Source organism: Microcaecilia unicolor, chromosome 1, assembly GCF_901765095.1.
Source record: "Microcaecilia unicolor chromosome 1, aMicUni1.1, whole genome shotgun sequence".
In the NCBI taxonomy this organism is placed as follows: domain Eukaryota; kingdom Metazoa; phylum Chordata; class Amphibia; order Gymnophiona; family Siphonopidae; genus Microcaecilia; species Microcaecilia unicolor.
In genome coordinates this window covers 247,375,656-247,399,997 of record NC_044031.1, presented here as the reverse complement: position 1 = coordinate 247,399,997, position 24,342 = coordinate 247,375,656, and the positions used below count along the sequence as shown (strand labels likewise).

General features: G+C 41.5%; 1 protein-coding gene across 1 annotated transcript in view; it reads left to right on the top strand.

Annotated features, from left to right (window-relative positions):
• The window catches only part of ADCY2 (adenylate cyclase 2), an 812,163-nt gene that overhangs the window by 646,364 nt on the left and 141,457 nt on the right, over positions 1-24,342 (top strand). The window contains exons 13-14 of the mRNA XM_030205406.1: positions 1,569-1,638; positions 11,545-11,642. Of these exons, the coding sequence (XP_030061266.1) occupies positions 1,569-1,638; positions 11,545-11,642 (168 nt within the window). The remainder of the gene's footprint in view (positions 1-1,568; positions 1,639-11,544; positions 11,643-24,342) is intronic.

Below are 24,342 nucleotides of genomic sequence, written 5' to 3'. Positions count from 1 at the left end.
AAATAAAAAAATGTTAAAACACATCTTGTCAATAAGGGCTAGGCAGGGGGGCCTCACCATACTAGTCTGCACAGGGACCTGCAATTCCTAAGGCCGGCCCTGAGAAATATATTTTCAAAGCACTTGCTTACAAAGTTACGTGGAGGGGCCTTTTTAATGACTAAGTCCGACTTTGAATGGTTTGCTCAAAACGTCTAGAAACTGAATAGCAAATATAGCCATTTTCAAAACAGCAAACCATCTATTTTTTTTTTATGGCCACTCGCTCGATTTTTTGTGCTTTGTATGTTTATGATTTTGGTCCATTAAAAAAAAAAAAGTCCCAGTGAAAAACACACAAAATCAAGCCATTTGGATGTAGGAGGAGCCAGAATTCTTAGTAGACTGGTCACACAGACATCCAAGGAGAGCAATGGGCACCAAGGGGCAATGCAGTGGACTTCACCTAAAAGCTCCAAGGTACACATCTCAAAGTTGTTCCCTTATATTGTATAGCAAACCCTCCAAAACCCAACTGTACACCTCTACAATAGCCCTTATGTCTGTAGGTGTCACCTATATGTGGGTACAGTAGGTTTTTGGTGCGTTTTGGAGGGCTCACTCTTTCCACCAGAATTATAACAAAGTGGATTATGGGCCTGGGTCCCCTTCGCCATAGTGCATTGTACCAACCACTAGGCTACTCCTTGGACCTGCTTGCTGCTCTAATAGGACTGATTGTTACATCTGAGGCTGTCATAGAGGCTGGTATGTACTGTTTCTTTCACATCTTTGGGGGATGGGAGGGGGGTCAGTGACCACCAGCGGAGTAAGGGTGGGTCATTCCTTTATTCCTCCAGTGGTCATCTGGTTATTTAGGGCATTTTTTGGTGGCTTAGTCATTATTAAAACAGGTCTAGCTCAAAATATCTTAGTTTTAATCCTGGACGTTTTCATTGTGTTCCTTTATGGCTGAAAAGCTTCCAGGTCTTAGGAACAGCAGATCCAACCCTTAACATGCCCCCAACATGCCTACTTAAGATTTGGATGCACTGCAGATGAACTGCATAGAAAAACGTCTGGAAAATGGGTTTTGAAATAACGATTTGGACGTTTTGGTGAGAAAAACATCCAAATGCTGCTTTATACCATTTTTAGATGTTTTTCTCTTTCGAAAATGAGCCCCATAGTACCCTAGAGAACTTTGTAAGTCAAAGTGCTTTGAAAATGAGCCTTATGGCCTTGTTTTTGGCACAGGTGTTAAAGCAAGAAACAATATTAGCAGTAAAGCAGGTAAGTCCTGTGATTTAGCGAGGGGCTATAGAAAAGAACTGCAGTAGTGAAGATGTCAATAAGTCAGACACTTTCTTTTCCAGTTAATTCATTTGTATTTGGTAATTGTTATTGTGATCTCAATGTTTTTAATTTTTTTTTCTAATTGATGTATGCATAGATGTATTAGGGTAGATGTTATACTTTGCTTTACTTTAATGGAGTTTTGAACTTAAAAAAAACAATGAAAACCATTGTTATATAATATTAGTGGTTTTTAAAATCATAATTTAATTTGAGTTTTTCCTTTATTTTAGGCAATGGTTAAAGTCTGAAGACATTCAACGAATATCGCTACTTTTTCATAACAAAATATTAGAAAAAGAAGTAAGTGATTTCTTGTTCAAGCAAAATACCTCTATTCTGGATTTTATTTTAAAGTACATTTATAAGAAGAGCTTTATTGTTGAACCCTGCTTAAAATGGTTATTGTCAAAGATTGTGTGCCTAGAATATACTCATTACAACTGAAGATGTCATTTGACGTAAAGAAAAAAGTACTGTCCACAAAAAAAAGTGTCTTAAATGACCAGATGACCACTGGAGGAATAAAGGAATGACCTCCCTTACTCCTCCAGTGGTCAATGACCCCCTCCCTCCCCCGAGCCTCTATGACATATTTTGGATAAATCAAATGAATGGTAATATACAGAAATTTATAGCATTTTATCACTCACATTTCATTATATTATGAGGTGGTACTAGCATGAAAAATAAGCCAAGTCATAGCTCACTATAGAGGTAATTTTATAAAGCCTGTATATCATGTGTGCTTGTAGAAATATAATGAGAATTATGAATATGGTGCTGTTTTATAAGGGGGTAATATGCACATATATAGGCCATCACTTACAGAAGTACAAGACTTCAAAAGGAATGTACTCTGGATGGGGCATTAGTGTATAATACTCCTAGGGGAATACTGCGCAGTACAGATTTTGCACAGAATTCGCCTCCTACAATGCATGCAAAATTCAGCACAGGGCCCAAAGCAGCACAGCAACTGGTACGGTTAAACCCCCACTGTCCACGAACTTGTTCTTTGATCTCTCCCCTGCGTCTAGTATGCACTGCCCAATGTATGCCTTTCATTTCCTCTTGGCCTGCTCCCTCCCCAGCAGGGGCGTATCTGAACTGCGGCGGTAGGGGGGGCCAGGGCCAGAGTGAGGGGGCACATTATAGCCCCCCCCCCCGCCGCCATTGCCGATCCCCCTCCCCCCAGCCGCTGCCATTGCCAATCTCCCACCGCCGTTGCTGTCGCCTACCTTCGCTGGCGGGGGACCCCAACCCCCGCCAGCCGAGGTCCGCGTCCTCCTGCTGCTGCCTGTAAAAGAATTCCGTCAGCTGGTGGGGGACCCCCAACCCCCGCCAGCCAAGCCGAGGTCCTTTCATTTCTTCCACTAAAGCTGGCGCCGAAAGTTTCTTCTGAGTCTGACGTCCTGCACGTACAACGTGCAGCGACGTCAGACTCAGAAGAAACTTTCGGCGCCAGCTTTAGTGGAAGAAATGAAAGGACCTCGGCTTGGCTGGCGGGGGTTGGGGGTCCCCCGCCAGCTGACGGAATTCTTTTACAGGCAGCCGGCAGCGGCAGGAGGACGCGGACCTCGGCTGGCGGGGGTTGGGGTCCCCCGCCAGCGAAGGTAGGCAACAGCAACAGAGGGGGAGGGTTGGCAGCGGTAGGGGGGTCCAGGGTGAAATCTGCGGGGGCCCAGGCCCCTGAGGCCCCACGCAGATACGCCCCTGCTCCCCAGCACTCAACACAAGCAAAGGAGCAGGAGGAGAACGGTTGCATGTTTGGCCATGTTCTGCTCATCTGCCACGCTAGTTCTCAATGCTGAATTTTGAACCATAGGGCTCTATGATGTCCTGCGTGGTTCAAATTCAGAAGTGAGAACCAGTGCAGCAGATGAGCAAGAGATGGCCTGACATACAGCCACTGTCCTCCTGCTCCTCCATCTGTGGTAAGCGCCAGTGAGGAAGCAGGCCCAAAGGAAAATGAACAGCACAAGCTGGGCAGTGCGCACTTGGGGCAGGGGAGAGCTCAGGCAGCAAAGGGAAATAGAAGAAAAAAGAGGCAAGCTGAGAAGGAATTACCCACAGGAGGAGCATGTGTGCCAAACATAGGCGGACGGTGGCCCGACTGTTTGGGGAGGCTAAAGGGGGCGGGGGCAGGGTGGTGCCAGGGGTGGGGCTTACATCCATAATTATCTGACAACACAGAAAAAAATAAGTAAAAGTAAAATAGTAACAAGTAATACCTTTTATTAAATTTAGATATATATCATATGTCAAAGAATAAAGTGGTTGCTCAAACTGTCTGAGAGCTTGATGGCTGAACAGTATAGTTGGAAGGAAAGTACATTTCTACAGAATAGGCAGCCAGAACGTTTGGATGACACAAAAGTACCAGTGCTAAGGTCCAATTTTCAGAGTGCAGAGATACCAAGGGTGTCCCATCCCAAATGTGAAAAGTACCACCCCAATTAGTGAGATTCAAGGTTAGCAAGTGAAAGTTGAGCTACTACTGAGAATGCTATGAGCTACATCAAGTCCAAATTCTAATATTAGGCATATTGAAAAGTAATACAAAACCTTAAAGTCACTCAGGACCCATAAAGCAAAATTGACTGTGGCATAAGTCATACTGAGACAGACCAACAGATTTAAATTTCAGAAACTGACACATTCCACTCACTAAATTTTAAAAAAATGAATAAGTATTTGAAACAAAAATGTAAAATAAGGTGATACCTTTTTATTGAACTAATTTAATACATTTTTGACTAGCTTTTTGGAGTTTACTAACCTGATGAAGGAGGTTTAGACCTCTGAAAGCAAGTCAAAAAATGTATTTAGTCCAATAAAACGTTGTCATCTTATTTTACATTTTTTGTTTTATTTTTATTTATTAACCTGTAAAGTAGACTAACATGGCTACTTCATTCTACATTAAAAATAATTTTACCTTTGCTATCTGGCATCTAATTTTTTCTAATTGTGCAAGTCGCAGTCTCTGATTACTGCCTGTCTTCTTTTAACTCTTTCCATATCTCCTATCCATTTATCATTTCCTCTCTTCGCATGTCTTCTTCACATCTTCCAGTACATCCATCTCCGACACTGATATTTTCTTTTCTGCTTTCTTCCATTTTTCTGCCTCTGACCACTCAGACTTATCCATGCTTCATTTCCCTATTTTCCATCTTTTCCCCTCACCCAGGGTGTGTTTGTGTGTGTGTCTCAACTCCCCCTCAGCCATATCAGATCTGTTTTTTCACTTTCTCTCTCTCCCACCCCACCATCCAGGATCTTGTGTGTGTGTCTCTCTCCCTGCCTGCCATAATCTCTTCTCTGTTTGTTTGTTTGTTTGTTTGTTTGTTTGTTTCTCTCCCTCCATCTAACTTTCTTCCCCCTCCCTGCCATGCAGCATCTCTTCTCTCTCTTGCCCTGCCCCAGGCATCCAGGATCTCCTCTCTCTCTCCCACCTCACCCTACCTCACATACCATATGGATCTCTTCTCTGTCTCTCCCCATACAACAATGCACCTCTGTCTCTCCCCCCAACTTCCAGCATTGCTTCTCCCTCTATCTGTTCACTTTACACCTCAGCCTTCTTCCACCACACAGCACTGCCTGTTTTTCTTTCCACTATCCAACTTTGCGCCTGTCTCTCCCCCCAAATATCCAGTTTTGCTCCTGTCTCTTCCCCCCCCCCCAATATCCAGCTTTGCTCCTCTGTTTCTTCTCTCCCCCTAATATCCAGCTTTGCCCATCTGCCTCTTCTCCCCCAAAACATCTAGCTTTGCTTCTCTGTCTGCCCCCCCCAAATATCCATGATTGCCCATCTGCCTCTTCCCTCCACCATCATCCTCTCTCTTTCCTCCCATTTCCTGCCTACAGCATTTTCTCTCTCTTTTTAATTCCCCCTAGCCGCAAAAAGAAAAAGAAACTGGAACTTCCCTTCCACGCCTTGCTGCCAAACCTGCTGCCTCTCCGATTCAGTGGCCATCAGCAAACAAACACTGTGCAAGGGGCCATAGATCGCTGCACGGCGACGCTAACAGCTCTTCTGGTCCCACCCTCTATGATGCAACATCCTGTTCGGGCAGGAACCAGCAGAGCTGTCAGCGACATGCAGAGCTCTATGGCCCCGCACACAGTCTGTTTATTGATGGCTACTGAATTGGGGAGCAGAGAGTCATGTAACCTGGAGGTTAATAAAATAAATAAAATTACCTGAGTGTTCCCAAAATTCCATTGTGGCCAGCAACACAGGTTCTTGGAATTTGCTGAGACCTGAGCTTCTGTTGGCTTGGCAACAGCAGCTGGCAGTTGCCTGAGGAAGCTTGGCACTGAGAGAGGCAGGTTGTGTTTTTGCAGGCTGTGCACATAAGAGTGTGAGTAGGGTTTTGAAAGTATTTGGAAAGGTGTTGGGGTGTAAGAGAATAAATGAGAATTAATGTAGAAGAGGTTTAAAAGTGGATTTGACTGGAAAAAGGTTGTTGTGGGAGAAGAGCATGAGAAGTGAAGGAGGGTGTTTGAGTTAAGAGAGAGGTAAAGCTGTGCATGGTCTAGGGAAGGAGTGAAAGTGGGATTGAAGTGGTGAGGGTTAATGAGAGGTGAGAGTCTGATTCTGACTGTAACAATTATGACTTCATTGCAGAAGCTCTTTCCAGCCCATAGAATAGGGATGGCTCAGTGAGAGATAGGGGAACAAGATAGAATCATTCTGATTAATTTTGTTTAATTTAGCTGTCTGACCCCAGTATAATGTACCATCTTTAAAGTCCCTGAGTTAGATATCCTGGGAAATAAAAGGAAAGGAAGTCAGGGTTTTGGTTCCTTTTTGGTTCAATTTTTTAGCGAGGTTGAGGGAGAAGAGAGAAACTGGAAGAAAGAGACTGTGGAGATCCTGATTCAGCAAATAAGGGCCCCCGCGCAAGAAAGACAAGTACTAAAAATCTGCTTCAGTGTAAACGTGGGACTGAGCTAAGTGATTCTATCTGGAAAGCATCACAAATTAGTAGAGTTTACACACACTTTAACTTCACAGAAGCTGTTACCTTTTGGAACACTAAGTGAATAGAGGAAAAAGGGAAGCAGGGAAAGAAGTATACTTACCTGGAAATCTTGGTCTGAGTTCTGCGACCCTGAAAACAGGGTAATCTGTAAGATTACAATACAAAGAATCAAATTCTTTATACAAAGGAGAAAAACTATTAATGCATGATAGTTCAAGTAAATAAATAATACACAAAGTTATTTAAAGAAAAGTACTTATCTGAGAAAGTGAACTGGAAGAAGTGGTATGCACCTGTTGGAAAAATAGAAAGACAAGTGAGAGTGTTATGTACTTGTTGGTAATTGCCTAGAGAATAGGGAGAAGGACTGAAAGATACACTGTTGATATATGTATACTTTAGAATAGTTTCTAAGTAAGGTGAATTGCTAATGTTATTTTATTAAGAAAATAAGTTCAAGGTTTATATTTAAAGATCCTTAAAATTGGGAAGAAACAATATTTGTGCTGAACTTTTATTATTAAAACCTTTAAATTCAACTGAAAAGTGAACTGGCGAGTTCTGTCCAAGGTTGGGAAAAATCTCTGTATTTAGTTTATTTTCCTCTCGTGTCTCTTGTAGGCACGAGACGTGGTTAGTGAATTTGTTCTCCCTCCACTTCTGGGTGCTGGGTTCCGAAGCCACGACTACATACGATAGGCGAACAGGACCCAGAGCCTAACATACATATCCACCAGAAGTGAGGGGGAGTTACAAATTTTGGCGTAGTCGGCAGGATTTTTCCTGATTTTGGGGGACCTAAGCTGGTGAAATTGTAAAAGTTGGTTGGGAATATCTGGTTTGGGAGGTTTATTGCAGGTTCCTGAAGTCCTCTTGAAGAAAATCGGCTGATAAAGTTGGCTGATTAAATAAAAATTTATTTACTGAAATAGGGTTGTGATTTATTTTGGGGTCCCAGGTCTTGCATTTGTGTCTTCCTGGGAATTTTTGTTTCTAGGGTGCAGCCAGTTTCCCAGATAAACAAGAAAATGGATGGAGAGGCCTCAGGAAGTCGGGCAGGGCCACAAATTTTAATCCACACCTTAGTAAATCTGCAGGACAGAACCATACTGGACTTCTATGGGTTCCCCAGGGGTCCTGAGGATCTGAAGGTAGAGGATTGGATTGAGAAGATGAAGTCTCAGATGAGGATTTTAAGGGTCCCTGTCGAAGACCAGGTCGAGGTTGTGAGAGATCATCTGAGGGGTATAGCTCTGGACACCGTCAAATATTCCCTACCAAGAGATTGCTCGGTGAATGAGATATTCAATCTACTGAGGCAGGTATATGGAGACAAGGTTGCCTTGGGGTTGAGGATTCAGGAGTTTTATAACTACCGACAGGAGGAAAAAGAAACAATCAGAGTCTTCGCGTACAAGCTGCAGGAGAAGCTCGAGTCTATCATGAAGAGAGATCGGAGAAGAATGGGGAATCCGGATGAGACTCTGAAGGAGCAATTCATCATCGGACTGCGGGACGAGAGCTTGAAGCGTGAGATTATGAAAAGGAGTGAGGACAACCCGGTGATGCCATTTGCGGAGTTGATGCAGGCGGCCATTCGGTGGGCCGGAGAGGAAAGGGGGTTAGCTCCCTGGGAAGCTTCACCTAAGAGGATCCTGCAAAGGAATTGAGAAGACGCCGGTGATCACAGCAGAGCCGAGGAGCCTGTCACTTTAGGAATGTTGCAACAGATTACCAGCATGTTCGCACGGATGTGCGAGAGACAAGAAGCGGAATTGGAGAGACAGAGGAGAGAACAAAACAGCCAGAGATATCCCAGCTCTGGAGGAGGTTATACAGGTTATAACCAGAGCCGAAGTGCTGCCAGAACCCCTGCTGGAGAAGTAATTTGTTTCAGATGCCAGGAGCCGGGTCACATAGCCCCGAACTGTCAAAGCGAGCGAGTGGCTCGTGCCTGCGCTGGTGGTGATAGAAGAGAACCAGAAGACCTAAGGACTAGTGGAAGCAGTCCGAGGAATGGTGACCCAAGAGCGGAGGTGGCGGGACCTTCTAGAGGAAATGATAGCAAACCGGTCATTCATTTACAGAAACCAATGAGCCAGGAAGAATCCCAGGATCAGAAGCTGCTGGGGGAAAATGCCATCGGGGCAAGCCCTTTGTTAAAGGCGAAGATTGAGGGGATCGAGACCCTCTGCACGGTGGACACAGGCTCTAATGTGTCCACTCTGTTGGCCAGTTTCTTTTATAAAAACTTTGAAAACGCTGATCGCCTGAAGGATGCCAGCTGTATGACTTTGGTAGCGGTAAATGGTACAGAAGTCCCAGTGCTGGGATACATCAAAGTGGATGTGAAATGCCTGGGACAGGTGATTCCCAAGTGCTGCTTCTTTGTGGTGAAGGATAATTTCCATGAGAGCCAGGTGGAGAATGTCTCTTCCCCGGGAATCCTAGGGATGAACATTCTACGGCATCTAAGAGGGCTATTTAAAGATCCTTCATGTTTCATTTTTGAGCCTGTAAAGTCTGCTGAGGTGCTAATGAAGATTTCTCCAAGGCAGATGGTCAGTTCTAGAAAACCTGAGGACTTGATGAAGCGGCAAGGGAGCGTGGGCAAAATTGTACCGGTCCTGTCGAAGCGGATAGTAGGAGAGAAATGCCAACAAGCTAGGAGGAAATCGGAAGTTCTTTCAATATCTGCCTCCAGGAAAATTAGTGGGAAGAGTGGAGAAGAGGGAGGTGCAGCTGTACTGGTAACGAGACCGAAGGAAATGCTGCAGTATGGAGGATCTGAGAAGGAGGAAAAGTCAACTAGTACTCCAGGTACTGGACCTGGAAAGGAAGAGATGCAGAAAAGGTTGGATAATTCTGTGCCAAAGGAACTTGGGAAACTGGTTGCTCCATCTGATCTTTCTACGATTGGTGCCATGATCAAAAAGTTTGATGGGAACAAAGAAAACAACACTCATGAAGGTTTCCGGAGTGATATGGACTGGCTGAAACAGTATGATCTGAAATGTGCGAGAATTAAAGAGGTTCAGCAGCAGACTCTGGCACAGGGTCTCCAGGAACTTGAGGCACGAGAACTGAAAGAAGATGTTGATCTTAAACATATAGAGACTGAGGTCGATGAGGGAAAAAGAATGCTGGGACAAGAGATTTTTCTCATTCCAATCATCTTGTTAGTGAGACCAGACTGGGTCCGGCTGATGAATCATCCTTAATCAAGGAGAACTTCCACCGGAGTTTACGTAACCTCCCCAGACACAAAAGAGGGTGTTGGTCGAGGTTCCTCACAGATGTCTTGAGCACTCCGAGTGGGGGACTGGGTGTTTTCTAGGAGACACAAATGGCATGACCTGTGGGAAGAACGACCCTATTGGTAAATAGAAATTTTTGGTGTCACTTGTAGAGGATACGAATAAGGAATGAAATAAATGAAGAGAAAATTGTATATAAGAATTGAGGGGGGGAAAAAAAAGAAATGTAACAGATTTTTGACTCAAGTGTAGTAAAAAATCTGATTTAAGGTGAATGTACGGAAGCTGAAAATTGCAAAGGTCTGGTTGAAAACAATGTTTGTTTTGGCCAAAAACAAGATGTTTTTAGAAAATCAAAAGGTTGGGCATATCCTGCTAGTGCCTCAAGTGAGTGAGTGGGGGGATGAATGTTAGCGATGATAGAGTAATTTAGTTATAGGTGTGTAAAGTTGGTTAGTTTGGGGCTGGGAGGGTATCGATTGTATGAAAGGTCTGATTTAAAAAGCATGAGGATGAGACGTGAGGATGTAATTGGGCTGATTGTGGGGAGATTGATAGTTATGTGAAGGGAATGTTGGGGACAACATTCATTTTTAAAGCATGGGTGAATTTAACCTGGAGGTTAATAAAATAAATAAAATTACCTGAGTGTTCCCAAAGTTCCATTGTGGCCAGCAACACAGGTTCTTGGAATTTGCTGAGACCTGAGCTTCTGTTGGCTTGGCAACAGCAGCTGGCAGTTGCCTGAGGAAGCTTGGCACTGAGAGAGGAAGGTTGTGTTTTTGCAGGCTGTGCACATGAGAGTGTGAGTAGGGTGTTGAAAGTATTTGGAAAGGTGTTGGGGTGTAAGAGAATAAATGAGAATTAATGTAGAAGGGGTTTAAAAGTGGATTTGACTGGAAAAAGGTTGTTGTGGGAGAAGAGCATGAGAAGTGAAGGAGGGTGTTTGAGTTAAGAGAGAGTTAAAGCTGTGCATGGTCTAGGGAAGGAGTGAAAGTGGGATTGATGTCCAGCAATTCTCCTCTGCCCTGCCCTCCCATCCCATTCATGTCCAGCGATTCTCCTCTGCTCTGCCCTCCCATCCCATCCATGTCCAGCGATTCTCCCCTCCCCTCCATGGCCAGTGCCGCATTGCCTTTAAGTCGTTCATCTTACCTCAGGTCGCAGCGGCGGCAATCTCGGCTCACGTCGCCTCCAGCCTTCCCTTGCCTTCCCTCTCAGTGTCCCGCCCTCCTCTGATGTCATTTTGTCTTTCTGCGAGGGCGGGACACTGAGAGGGAAGGGAACGCTGGAGGCGAGCTGACGTCAGCATGCTGTTACGAACCCAGCCAGCCAGCCATCTAGGGAAGCAGTGACTAATTATTATATAAATAGTTTTGGATGCCACAGGCTTAATCCAAAAGAATTTTCAAACACATCTGGATAGGCTGCCTATACATGTTTCACTCTTACAGACTCAAGAAGGAAGCTCTCTTTGGCACAATGCAAGTTCTATGGTAGACTGAGATCATACTCCAGATGCCCTGGCTTAGGAGTGAGGTTCATTCATGTCATGGTATGTGCAAAACTAACCCATTTAGAGAAACTGTTCCAGAGATATTTTTTAGGCTCCATGCTTCCAACAGCATCACTCACTGTGGGCAAGCTAGCAATTTCCTGCTGAAAAGCAGAGATATTAATATTCTTCCTAAGCTACCACCAACAGGACATAGCTGTTGGCAGAAGCATGCCACTTCTGCTGGACTCTTAAGAGCTGCAAAATAACAGCTCTTGAATTTACAGTAGCAAAGCTTGCAAGGATTTGGCCTACTTTGAGTTGATTTATCTCAGTTGTTCTCCAGTTTGTCATGTAGCAATCTGTTATGCATGCACCAAATGTAAATGATGTAATTGACTAACTTCATATGGTATCCAGATTCAAAGAGTGTTTTGTTGCTTTCTAATTTATTTTCTAGTATAGAGCAACTACACTGCCAGCGTTCAAGTACTACGTGACGTGTGCTTATCTCATATTCTTCTGCATTTTTATTGTGCAGATCCTGGTATTACCAAAGTAAGTATATATGGTATTTAAACATTCTAAGCATTACTGCCACTGTTTTATTAATGTGAAGCTACTGCAAAAAAAAAAACAAAAAACCAACAACAACAAGTATTCTGGAAGTAATTAAGCTACTAATTGATGAGCTATTAAAGGTGGTAATATACAACTTGCTAGTATATGAAAGAGATAATTTGGAGTCTGGGAGCCCTGGCTATGCCTATCAACAGGAGTTCTGTTTGATTTTAACACAGGGAAGAAAAATGTTGCAGTTACTGAAATCTGGTAAATTTTTCACAGTTCTTGAAAGTCAAAATAAGATCTTGAAAAAATTGTGATTGGATATACTTCTGCTGTGCTCTCTGTATATACATATAAGTGTGTATGTGTGTATATGTGGATAGATAGATATGTATGTATATGTGCGTATGTGTGTCCTTATACATCTATCTGTATATTTATCTATCTATCTATCTATCTATATACAGTGCAATCCGCTTAAGTGCAAGGGTCTGGGACTAAAGAAACACATGCAGTTAACCGGAGCGTGCACTTAACCGTTGTGACCCAAAGAAGCTTGACATCAGATAAACATATACAGTCTTCGTTAACTGACGTTAGGCTTACTTGAAGTAATCAGTCATAGTCCTCTGTACACTCTTGTGTCTGTGAGTTCCATAGACTACGTCTGCCAGATGGTAAAAACTGTCATAGCACTGACATCCAGGCTGGTATGTCAATAGCCTGTTCATCTGATGCATTTGCAACAGCTGCATCTGTTTCGTCCCTCTCCACATCCCTAACAAAGCTTTCCCGCTTATAGCAGTTCACAATGGTTGTCTGTGTAACATGATCCCAGGCTTCTTTCTGCATATGTAGGGAATCCAACAGTGATAGATTACAAGCCAGTTCAACAGCACGTTTATCCTTGCCAGTCTGGTCATCCATAATGCTCATCAGACGACGTAGCACAAGAGCCCGATAATGTTGTTTGAAATTGGCTATTATGCCCTGATCCACAGGTTGGATCAGAGAGGTAGTGTTTGTTGGCAGGAAGACCACCTTGACGTTAGACAGCCTGACATCATCACTTTGTGCAGCACAATTATCACAAAGCAACAAAATCTGACGCTTTTGTGCCCGCATTCTAGTGTCTAACTTCTTTAGCCACCACTTCCAAATTTCCCCAGTCATCCATGAATTTGCATTAGCCTCATATGACACAGGAAGTCGCTTAACATTCTTGAAGCAACTGGTCTATTTGCTCTTTCCAATGACGAGGGGTTCCAACTTCTCACTCCCATCCATATTGCAGCAAAGGAGGATCATCAGTCGGTCCTTCAACGTTTTACCTCCTGTAGTTTCGGCTTGTTTCATTAGGTGTTCCATTAGGAATTGCTGTCCATTAGAGACCGTTTTCGTCAACATTGAAAATGTCACGAGGTGCAAACTCATTCAAGATGGTAGGAAGAACTGAAACAACCCAATTTTCAGCACCAAAGTCATCAGCGTCTTGTTTTTCACCATGCTGTTTCTTGAATTTTATGTTGTTCCTCTCCTTCCATCTTTCCAACCATCTAACAGTGGCTTTGAATTCAGTTAGTCGAAGACTTTCAGCTAGCTGATTACCTTTCTCCATAAGCAGTGGACCACTGACAAGAAACTATCTGCTCCTGACTTGAGAAAACCACCGAAGAAGAGCTTCTTCTACCTCCTCAGCTTTTCCCGCCCGTTTTCGTTCCGGTGTGGATTTGTATTGTTTTGCCAGTCTTCCAGAAGCTGGTCTTTCTGCTTCAAGATATGTGAAATTTGACTGGGATTGACACCATATTCTTTAGCAATAGCTTGACTTTGTTTTCTAATTTTTTAAGAACTTCTATTCGTTCAGCAGTGTTAAAGTCTTACAGTTGTGTGACGACGATGACTCCATTGTACACTCTGACAACATTCTTTCGCATATTCTGCCTATGGCAGTTAAAGGGGCGGTAAATTTGAAATCTCGTTGGTTGTCACGCGCCAATCGGCTTCCATATTCCGTGCGCGAGCTTATGTGGAGTCTTTCCTGCAGAGGAACGGTCTTAAACCATGCATATAAGCGAATCTTGCACTTATCAAGGGTACGTTAAACCGAAGTTTGTCCCCACAGAAATTGATGGCGCCAAAATTGGGACCGAAGTACAGCATGCAGTTAAACAGAGCATGAGAGCATGCACTTATCCGACGTGCACTTAAATGGAATGCACTGTGTATATATATATATATATATATATATATATATATATATATATATATATATATATATATATATATATATATATATACATATACATATACATATACTTATATATATAATTGGGCAGTTTTTCTCTTACCTCTTTTTGGGTTTCCAATTGAATCTGAATCTGCCTATATGGTGCTACAGCAATTTTCCAGCATTTTTCCACTGTTGTCACTCTGCCTTTCATTCTTTCACCTATACTTTACCCCAGTGTTGAATATGAACTTGTCACGGCCGTGGCGTGCTCTGCATCCTGACTCGCCTCCCTTCATCGGCGGGCATCAGGGTCAGGTTCTGTGGTTCTTCCTGGGACTCTGAGCTGCCTGCTGTGCACAGTGGACTACTGGCTCTGCTGCCTCCACTCAACACTGCCCCCCCCCCCTAAGTGCACGCATGTGCTATGAATCTTCATTTAATTGAACCTGGTACAGAATGCCTGATGATGATGTCACAAGTCAAGGCCTTTATAAAGGATCTTGGGACTCTCCTGCTCTACCTTTACAATGGGTCTCCTTGTGTCCGCCTGGCATGGATTGTTCCTTGTCTTCAACTCCAGCCTTGCTCCTGATGTTCTTCTCATGACTTGGCCCTTGTCCTCCTGCTTCTGCTCCAGTCCAGCTCTCCAGCCTGTCTGTTTCTGTTCCAAGCCGCCTCTCCAACCTGCCTACACTCCTGTTCAGTCCACTTCTCCAGTCAGCCTGTTCCTGCTCCCTTCCTTGGACTGTCTTCTCGGCTCAGACCCCAGCTTGTCTCCTCTATTCCTTTGGACCACCACCTGCCCTTATGCCTGCTTGCCTGACCATGCCTTAATTGCAGTCTGCCCTGTTCTCCGGGATTGTCTGGACTTTCTCGAGCCTCTTCAGTACCATTGTTGGTATCTGGACCAGCTCACCTGCTGTTGGCTTCTGTTTCAGTACTCCCTACTCTCCTGGTGTACCTCAGGACTTGGCAAGCCATGATTCTAGCCTGGGTGTGACTTGCCTGCCGCTAGTCAGGACCTACCTAGCCTCCAGGTTAGTTAGGCAGCGTAAGCTCATCTGTGGCCCAAGGCTCACCCTGCTAGCTCATGATAGATCTCAAATCAAGTGAATTGAAATCATGATTTTATATCATTTTTATATGGTTTTGTATTTTTATTTGAAATCACTTTTACCCTTTTGATTTTAGATTTTAAATCAGATATTCAAATGATTTTGTATTTACTTATTTTTTTGTTATTAAATCAAAAATCATTTGTTGCTGGATGCTGACTTAATCTTAGGATTCTTGAATTTAATACTGTCTGTTTCCAGTATGACAGTGCAAAACACAATGTATCTCAAGAGTCTCAACTTCTAGGAGATTCTCCTCTGCTCTTTTCAAGGAGAATCTCCCCATTAGAAACCTTGCCCCCTTGTGACTTAAAAAAAATACATTCAATAATGTCACTCCTCACCAGTTTTCAAACTAAGATATCTACTGTTTCTTCCCATTTGAAAATTCTTATTTGATGTCCTACTTTTGGGCCCTCCCTAGTCCAACCCAAAACACACACCCTTGCTATTTAGATAAACTGCAGTGTGAAATGTCCAAATTCCAACTTTTCAAAATCAGGATTTGGATGTTTTTAGCAGATGGATATTTTTTTAGGCATTTTAAAATGTTCATCTGCTTTGAAAATGAGCACCAATATCTGATATTTGTGCAGATGAATCAGTCATTATACCATGCCAAGCTAGATGGAATTCAAGGCATGATGGAGTACCTAGATTGCTTAAGTAGAGCAATAAACTAGCTGAAATCTGTGAAAAGCTGGGACTGCTGAAATTTAGTCATGTGGCATTGGAATTTTTGAAAGAATATGCAAAAGCTCTAGAACCTGCGTATGCCTTGTAGCGCTATAGAAATGCTAAATAATAGTAGTAGTAACCAATAGCACTCTGTTTAGATGAATTACAGAGAAAGACCATGAATGTTTCTATGGCATATTATTGCCAAAGTTAGTTCAACATTGTTTAATCTTAGGAAATTAGCTTTTCACAATTTTGAGTACTGTACTTCACTGGTGAATGCATTGTTGTCTAGAATTGGAACTCGATTCAAGCATATACTGGCCTTTGATCCAAATGACACAACTGATGCAACCATCAGAGATGCCATCCTTGCTGCTATTTTGCATTCCACAGTACAAACTGAAGTGGGTTCCTCCAGAAAAAAGAGATGAGTTCACTCCGTTTTTTGACACTGTTGTGAGGGCTAAGTGAAAGACAGAAAAAAAAGTCAATCCGCTCTCTAATCCAGCCCCTTCTATCTACCTTCCTTCTTAGTGTGCAGCAATAGGAGAAACAAGGCAAGGGTAAGGCTAAACTGAACAGAACAGAGCAACAAAAAAAAAAACACTTTGCTCCCAAATACAGTTCTCCCCTCCTATTTACCCCTTCTCCTCTGTCATGCAGAGAGAAAGAGGAAACGGAGTGATTGGAGTGGCCATATTTCTATTTATAATTTGTGGTCACTTATTCTACATTTGATCAGAGTTTTTGTTCTTTTTTTTTCTTTAACCGATATGATGTATTCTGCTAATGTATAGGTTTTGTGTAGTCCAAAATTTTGTATTTTTCTGAAGAGCAGATGTGTGATTAGATATTTACACCTCACTGACAGGACATCATGTGATGCTATGAGCAGGAGTAGAGGCTAAAATATGCTCTGTGTATCTGTCTAGATTAGCATTCTCTATAGATTGCCCCAGAGACTAAAGTAGGAAAATCCGCCAAAAAGATATAGGAGACAACCTTGATACAGTGCTTGTCGCGAAACATGGAACCATGTCGGCTTTATTGTGTCTCCGCCGCATGCAGTAAAAGTGTAATTGGATTACATTAAAAAAGCTAAGTTCAAGCTATATATGAGCTGAATATTTAAGTTATTGAAAATTTTTGAAAAATATAGAAAAATAGGATTAGAAGATCGATGAGGATTACGTCACTACCTCCGAGACATGCTTGGCTCATTTTAGCCATAATAGAGGTAGATGCGTGGATCTGATGATCTAATTAAAGGGTCTTAATCTACCAGACTAATGAGATATGAAATTTAAGGGGTATATCTGAAGCTGAGCGTTATATGTTATCAATTTCTTGCTCCCTTCATCTGTATAAGACACTTTGCCTAAGGAAGACATTATAAAATAGTGTCATTTACGTGTCAAAGTGCAGCATTTAGGTGTGCGCATTTATATCTGCCATAGATATGGCATAAGTGGGCGTGCCTAAATGGCATATAAATTCCAAATTATGCTAGTATTCTATAACAGAATCTGGGTGCCTAGTCCCGCCCACAGGGGAAGTGATATGGGAGTAGTATAGCCAGGAGGGCATGGTCCAGGAAGTATAAAAGCTCAGAGCATAGAAAGGTTAAGGAGGCCCAGAGGGAAGCAGCAAAGGTGCACCGTGTTTGCCTCCATTCCATGTCTGTGAACTGCAACCGAGACAGCCAGGTAGGCCAAATTGAACTTTGGACCTTGAAGAACTGTATTCTTGACCCAGCTGTAGGCAGGATGGTGAATACTGTAGTCAAGAGACTATAGTGCATGCTGTGGCTTGCAGGAGCAGGATCAAGGGAGGACTTTGCTGCATAGGACTAGTTTTTGTTATTTTCTCCCTTGTCTGTGACTCTAATAGGACCCATCATACCTGGCATTTTTAATAAAGTATTGTTTTCTGTTCTCCTGAACCTACTGTGTGGCTCCGCTTTCTCCGGGCTCTGGACCCATCCTTGTTCATGTTACTGTACCTGTGTTTTATGTTACTAAACCTGTGTTTTATTTTTTTTTCCTGATGATACAAATATTCAAGTGTTTGAAAAACACTTGGAAGGGAATGATTTGATTAGGGCAGCATCTTAATTATTAATAAGAAATGTTATGTTGATGACTAATACATGAGAGTTAGGTCCAGATATGGTTGACGTTTCCTGAACTCAGAAATGTTATAAAACCACATGGGGTAGGGAAGGTAGAATGTATGGAAATGTCATGGAAAATGTCAGCTCCTCCCCTTCTTCTCTGGCATATTTTTGCTACTGTGTGTCCAATTAGGTGCTTTAAATTCTTATAATTTAAAATATAATAAAATTAAAGTACCATATGTCAGTGTCTCCACAATAATGGATTGTCTCTGCTGGTGATGTCATTGCTTTGGATATATAAAAATAAGTAAAGAATAAAAAATGGAGTGTCAATTACATGACAGTATTTTCCTGCATTGATAACATAAGAGTTCAACTTCAAATAGCATAAAAATCAGTGCAATATTATATATTCATTCTAAACCCTCTGTGTTTATTGTTCTGTTTTGCCTTTTAAAGACCATAACTAAATTGCTGGTATACTGGCCCTTCTATCACCTGCATAAGTATCCTTGAGGAAAATGTCAATATCTTGGCTGATGCTTCCATTTCTTTTCTGCTTTCTGCAACTTCAGAACATAAAACCTATTTAAGGATAAATCTTAATAACAGATTTAGAAGCACCAACTGGTTCTATTTCATTTCATTATAACAAATGCTTTCTTTCCAGAAACAATATGCCTTCTACCAGGCAAAATGCTTACAGAATAAAATATACACATAGCATAATTTCTTGGTCTTTTATATGCTTAAAATAGTTGTCTAAATTTCCATAGCAACTTGTAAATCTCATCATTGAGACAAATGGGAAATTTTCTGAATGTGATAATTTGCAGCAAATAAAACAGGCTTTAGTTTTGTGAGGGTAACTGTGTAAAGTCACACCTATTTCACACTGATTTTATAAAGGTGAAGTACATGTCTGCTTGTCTTTATAAAATGCCACTATAGACGCAAAAGAATGTGCATGTTACATAGATGAAAGTCCATGCTTTCTGCTTATGACTTTCATTGTGTGGTTCAAAGTATGGTTATCACACGTCTGGACTACTGCAATGCCTTGTACATTACTATATCATCTATGAATGTCAAGGTTGCAATTAGTTCCGAACGCGGCTTCTAGAACGGTAATGGGGGTAGCAAGACATTCTTGACACCTGTGCTTAAACAACTTCATTGGCTTCCTATTTTACAGAGGATTCAATTTAAAATTGACCATTGTACAGCAGGTTCTTTTTTCTACTGCTCCATTTTACTTGAAACAAGCACTGCAGATTTATTGCCCACAGTGTACACTGAGGTCTGAAGTTGACATGCTTCTTTCAAGTGATGTGCTTAGACAATTCCACTATGTGGACATCCAAACCTCAGCTTTTGTTCCAACTGGTATTAATTTGTGGAACACATCGTCTGGACAGCTTCAGCATTGTAGTAGTAGAACACAGTTTAGAAAATTGTTGAAAACACAATTGTTTGTGTCTGCCTTTTAAAATTTTTTATGAAGATTTGAATTATTTTAATATTGATTTTGTGGTATATGTATGTAGTTGTTTTGTTTTAATAATATGAATGTTATCTTGTAAACCACCTAGATATAGATGGTATAGAAATTTTTAAATAAATAAATGTAAGTTCTAGCACTTATACCAACTCGAGGGCTGGTGTAAATGTTAGCACATATTTTCTGCAAGTACACATTTAAATTAATGAATTTTATAACCTGTGCACCTACCATATATAGGGGGTCTTTTACTAAGGCTTAGCTCGAGTTATCTGTATCAGGGCCCATTTTATTCCTATGGGCCCTGCTGCAGATAACTCGAGCTAAGCTTTATTAAAAGACCCCTAATCTCATCTATAAGTCAACCTCATATATAAGTCGAGGTTAGTTTTAGGATTTAAAATGGCCAAAAATGCTGTGAGCCACGTATAGGTTGAGGCTGGGACCCACAATGTTGCTCCCTCTCTCTCCCTCCCCTCCACTTCCAAGACCAACATTGCTCCCATTTTCTCTCCCTCCTCTCCATCTCCCCTGCCTTTCCCAAACCCAGCCCCCCTTTTTAAAACCCACACCTTCACAGATTTCAACATGGTCAGAACAGACTTAATTCCAGAAGGAAACAGCTAAATCATCAGATTCCAGTATGTGAAGATTATATATCTATCCCTCACTGATAAGTCTCTCACTCTAAACATTGGCAAGTTCACTAAAGCAAAATATATTTTCACAAATCACAAACCCTATCCAAGGAGATTGTTTTGTTCAGGAATCAGTGTTTCTGAGCACCCATACACATTTCTGTTTTCTTTTGTAAAAAAAATCAGAATTTCACACACCAACTGTTTCAACGCCATCTCAGCTAAACTTCCTCTTTGAATTCATTGTTTGAGCCATCAACCAATCAAATAGTTTTTAGGTGTAGCAGTCTCCAGGTCACCTGATAATTTTGTACACTTCCTGCAGGCATGCCCTTCTCTTAGTTTACATGCTCAGAACAAATATTCAGCTAGCCAGAACATTTACAGATTTTTCAGGTGTTCAGCACTGCGTGTGTGCGTCTGGTAGCGCTATACAAATGCTAATAATAATAATAATTTTTTAAAAATCACTATTTATTCATATCACTCACTTGCACATCTACCTCTTTAATTTGAAAACTGTTCAAGCTCACCCTGAATTAAGAGTTCTTCCCACACCAGGAACATGTATAGTACTAGCTGTATCCTCTCCAGTAAATTTAGCACTGCCAGGGTCTGTTTCCCATACTTCTGTGTAGGGTTACCATTCGTCCGGATTTCCCCGGACATGTCCTCTTTTTGAGGGCATGTCCGGGGCGTCTGACGGGTTTTGCCCGCATGCACGTTTGTCTGGATTTCTGGACAAACATGCGGGTGGTGCCGTGAGTCTTCCCTCCCCTTCCCTTCCTTACTATCTGCCCTGGTGGTCTAGTGACCTCTTTGGGGCAGGAAAGAGCCCCCTCTTTCCTGCCCGGAGCGCTGCCTTTCTGTGAAGCTAGAAATAGCAAAGAGTGCTAGGGCACTGAAGAGAATGACCGTAGATAAGATGATACTGGTTTATTGATAGGATTTTGAAGTCAAAATACCTTAATGTATAAGCGAGTGTGTATGGTAAGTGCAGACTCTGCTTTCTCTCCATACTTTGGCCCCTCGCACATCTACAGTGAGAATACATACACGAAACTTACATGCATACTTTCATACTAGTAAGTATTCTAAGAGGTTATTTACTTATGTAAGTAGCTATTTATGCATGTAAATGACTAAAATACCAGCATGTATACATGTTCATAGCACCTAAAACTAGGCAGCTCCTTATAAAATTAGCGCAACAAGGCTTGTACTATGAGCTCTTTTGAAAAACAGCATATTATGAAGTACTTGGTGGTGATGATGAATATTGTTTAAAGTTGAAGGTCAAGTTACCAAACACTGATCCACAATAATGAAACATGCCAACCAAGGTATGAGAAGATCAATTGCAGTTACAAAATGATTTTCAAAAAATCACACCTTTTCCTGACCTGCTGCTGGCATTTCTTTATCAAGTTATAGCTTATATAATTTTCAATAATTGAATTAAAACAAAAATCATGCTTTTGCACCTAATTCCTGAAACAATGAGAAAGGAGGAGTAGCCTAGTGGTTAGTGTAGTGGACTTTGATCCTGGGGAACTGCTTTCAATTCCCACTACAGCTCCTTGTGACTCTGAGCAAGTCACTTAACCCTCCAATGCCTCTGGTACAAAATAAATACCTGAATATATGTAAACCACTTTGAATGTAGTTGCAAAAATCTCAGAAAGGCTGTATATCAAGTCCCATTTCCCTTTCCCTCCCCCCCCCCCCCCCCCACCAAAAAAATAAATAAAGCAAACTATCTGGACTCATATGAAATATCAGAAAACAATTATATTTTGATAAGGCAAAATATTTGCATTATGATTATGCAAATATGCTGCAGAATTGTATCTTTTTCCACAGAATCTACCCTTGAGTTACTTATATGGAATGGAGACGTTTTGACTATTGTTGTATTGGAAACAAAAGTTATAGTCAGTCTAGTATTAAATGGCATTTCAGTGTCCTAAAAGAAGAGGATAAAAAATATTATTATTATTATTTGTTACATTTCTATCCAACATTTTCCCACCTATTTGTAGGCTCAATGTGGAAATTGTTATATGAAAATTAAGCTATTTTGCCCCTTTTGCTTCTCAGTAGTTAATTAAATGAACAAATTGCCTGAATATTTATAATACTTGAGTAATCAAAAATATATCTTTCATTTTTTTTTAACCATTGTAACTAATACACACTATTAAACGTATGCTTCAGAAATTGGATTGGGACTAATTAAATTTTGCATGAGAATTTATAGTATAAACAATTCTCTGAGAGACATGAGAATAATAAAGCACCTAATTTTAAGGAGTTTGTTTATATACAGATAACCTGTCTTTTACAATTTATTTGCCTAGATATATGAGCCTAATTTATAAACTCTGGTACAATTCTGTAGAAGTTAGGTACCAAATGTGCACCCAAAATCACTAGCTAGGCGCCTAAGCAGCAGGGAATATACAAAGCACATATATACAACATAATCTGTGCAAAATGTGCCTATAAAAGGAGTATGCTTGGGGCAGAGAATGAGCATGCACTGGGTGGGACCATAAAGTACAATATATTATGTATTCCATCAGGTACAGATATAAGCAAAACAGTGCACCCACATGTACACCTCCTTTATACAGCAACTAAAATGGTAGAAAGATGACTTTTATGACCTGAAGCATTGATAGGTGTGTTGTGCTGCTGGTTGGCATTTTAGAGCATGGTCAGGCCTCGTTGATCCTCTAATTAGCAACCTTTCTGCCATTTCTTAACTCTCTGTATCCCCCACTTTACCCACTCTGCTCCATTTTGTCCCAAATACTGCTTCTTACCACCTGCCCTCTTTCTCTTCTTCAACTTCTTTTGAGTCCCTCCAGTCCCACCCCTCAAAATCCCTCCTTTCATCTCTGTGTAAAAGTGTGTGTGTGTACACATTTGGGTCTGTCCATCTGCCACTGTTTGTCTGGGTGTCTTTGTACTGGCTTTCTATGTTTAACCCTGTTTATGTACAGTCCTATGCCACAGCTGATGGTGGGAGCTGAGTGCTACAGGTAATGGTTGCCACTGATTGCTGATCTCTTGAACATTGAAAGGATCAGCCTTGTCATCCCTCTTGCCCTGTTCTACACCCTGGTGCTCTTCTGTACCATCTACAGGATAGAAAGAACAAAGCATTTCTAAGGACTGAGCAAGGACTATGTTATGGTATGGTGCCTCATGGATATATTTATAGTATACAAGAACTGTCAGGAGCTATGGAATATAAGAGAATGTATAAACATTTGATATTTATTTATAATATTTGGCAAAACGTGTAGAATAGACTGCAGTCCCAGTATATCAGTGAACAGGACTCATGTCACCTTTTACAATGTCTACATAGGATGTGCAGCAGCTAGAATAAGGACCATGATATGGTAGCCAAGTAATTACACATACTAGGCCTTTGCTATTTATACATATAGGTAGATCTCTGCTAGACAGATAGTATGGCTATATGTTGTACTCTTAAGATATTTTTATACGAATGGAAAATGAAAATGCCCTGGTACATGGATATAGGATGAGGAAAGCATGACCCCAATGTGTAGTAGATAATGGAGATACCATAACATTCAAATGTTGGTATATTACATGCCCACAGGGAGGCAGATGTGTAATACCCACTTGCATCTGGAGTGCCTCAGGGTATTGGCACTAGATCTGTTTAATATTTTTCTCAGTCTGCTTGTTAGTCTTATACAGTCTCAAGGACTCAGCCCTTTTCTCTTTGCAGATGATGTCAGCTGTTTTTCGATGTACGCCACTTAATGATTGTCTTTCTAAGTGGTTCATTGTCTCACTGAACATCAGCTGAATGTGAACCCTGACAAATTGGTTTACAGGTTCTATGTCTACCCCTCTGATCGCTGTGCTCATTATGGGCCAGCCTGTAGCTCTAACTTCTTCTCTGAAGACCCACATTGGTGTTCTTGATTCCAAGCCATCTTTTAACTTTTATTTCTCATCAGTGATAAAAACCTGTTTTTCTCCCTCAGGCAGATTTGCAGCATTCAGGCATTGCTGTCTACTCAAGCTATTGATACATTATTACATGTTATGCTTACCAGTTGCCTAGATTATTCCAACTCACTATTTAATGGTATTCATGAATCATCATTGAGACATCTGCAACTGGTGACCCAATTTCTTCATAATATACAGCACCATGATCATGTCACACCCATTTCCTTATCGTCCTCACCAGACCTGTCCAGAATATATGGGTTGTGCCCGTCAACCAGCAGATGGAGAAAGAAAAACAAAATAGTTCTGTATGATTCGCCCATAAGGCCACCTTGCAGGCACAGATCAGTTTTTCTCTGTCTCCAGTGGATGGTGACGGTACACCATTCAGTTTCTGGGCAGCAT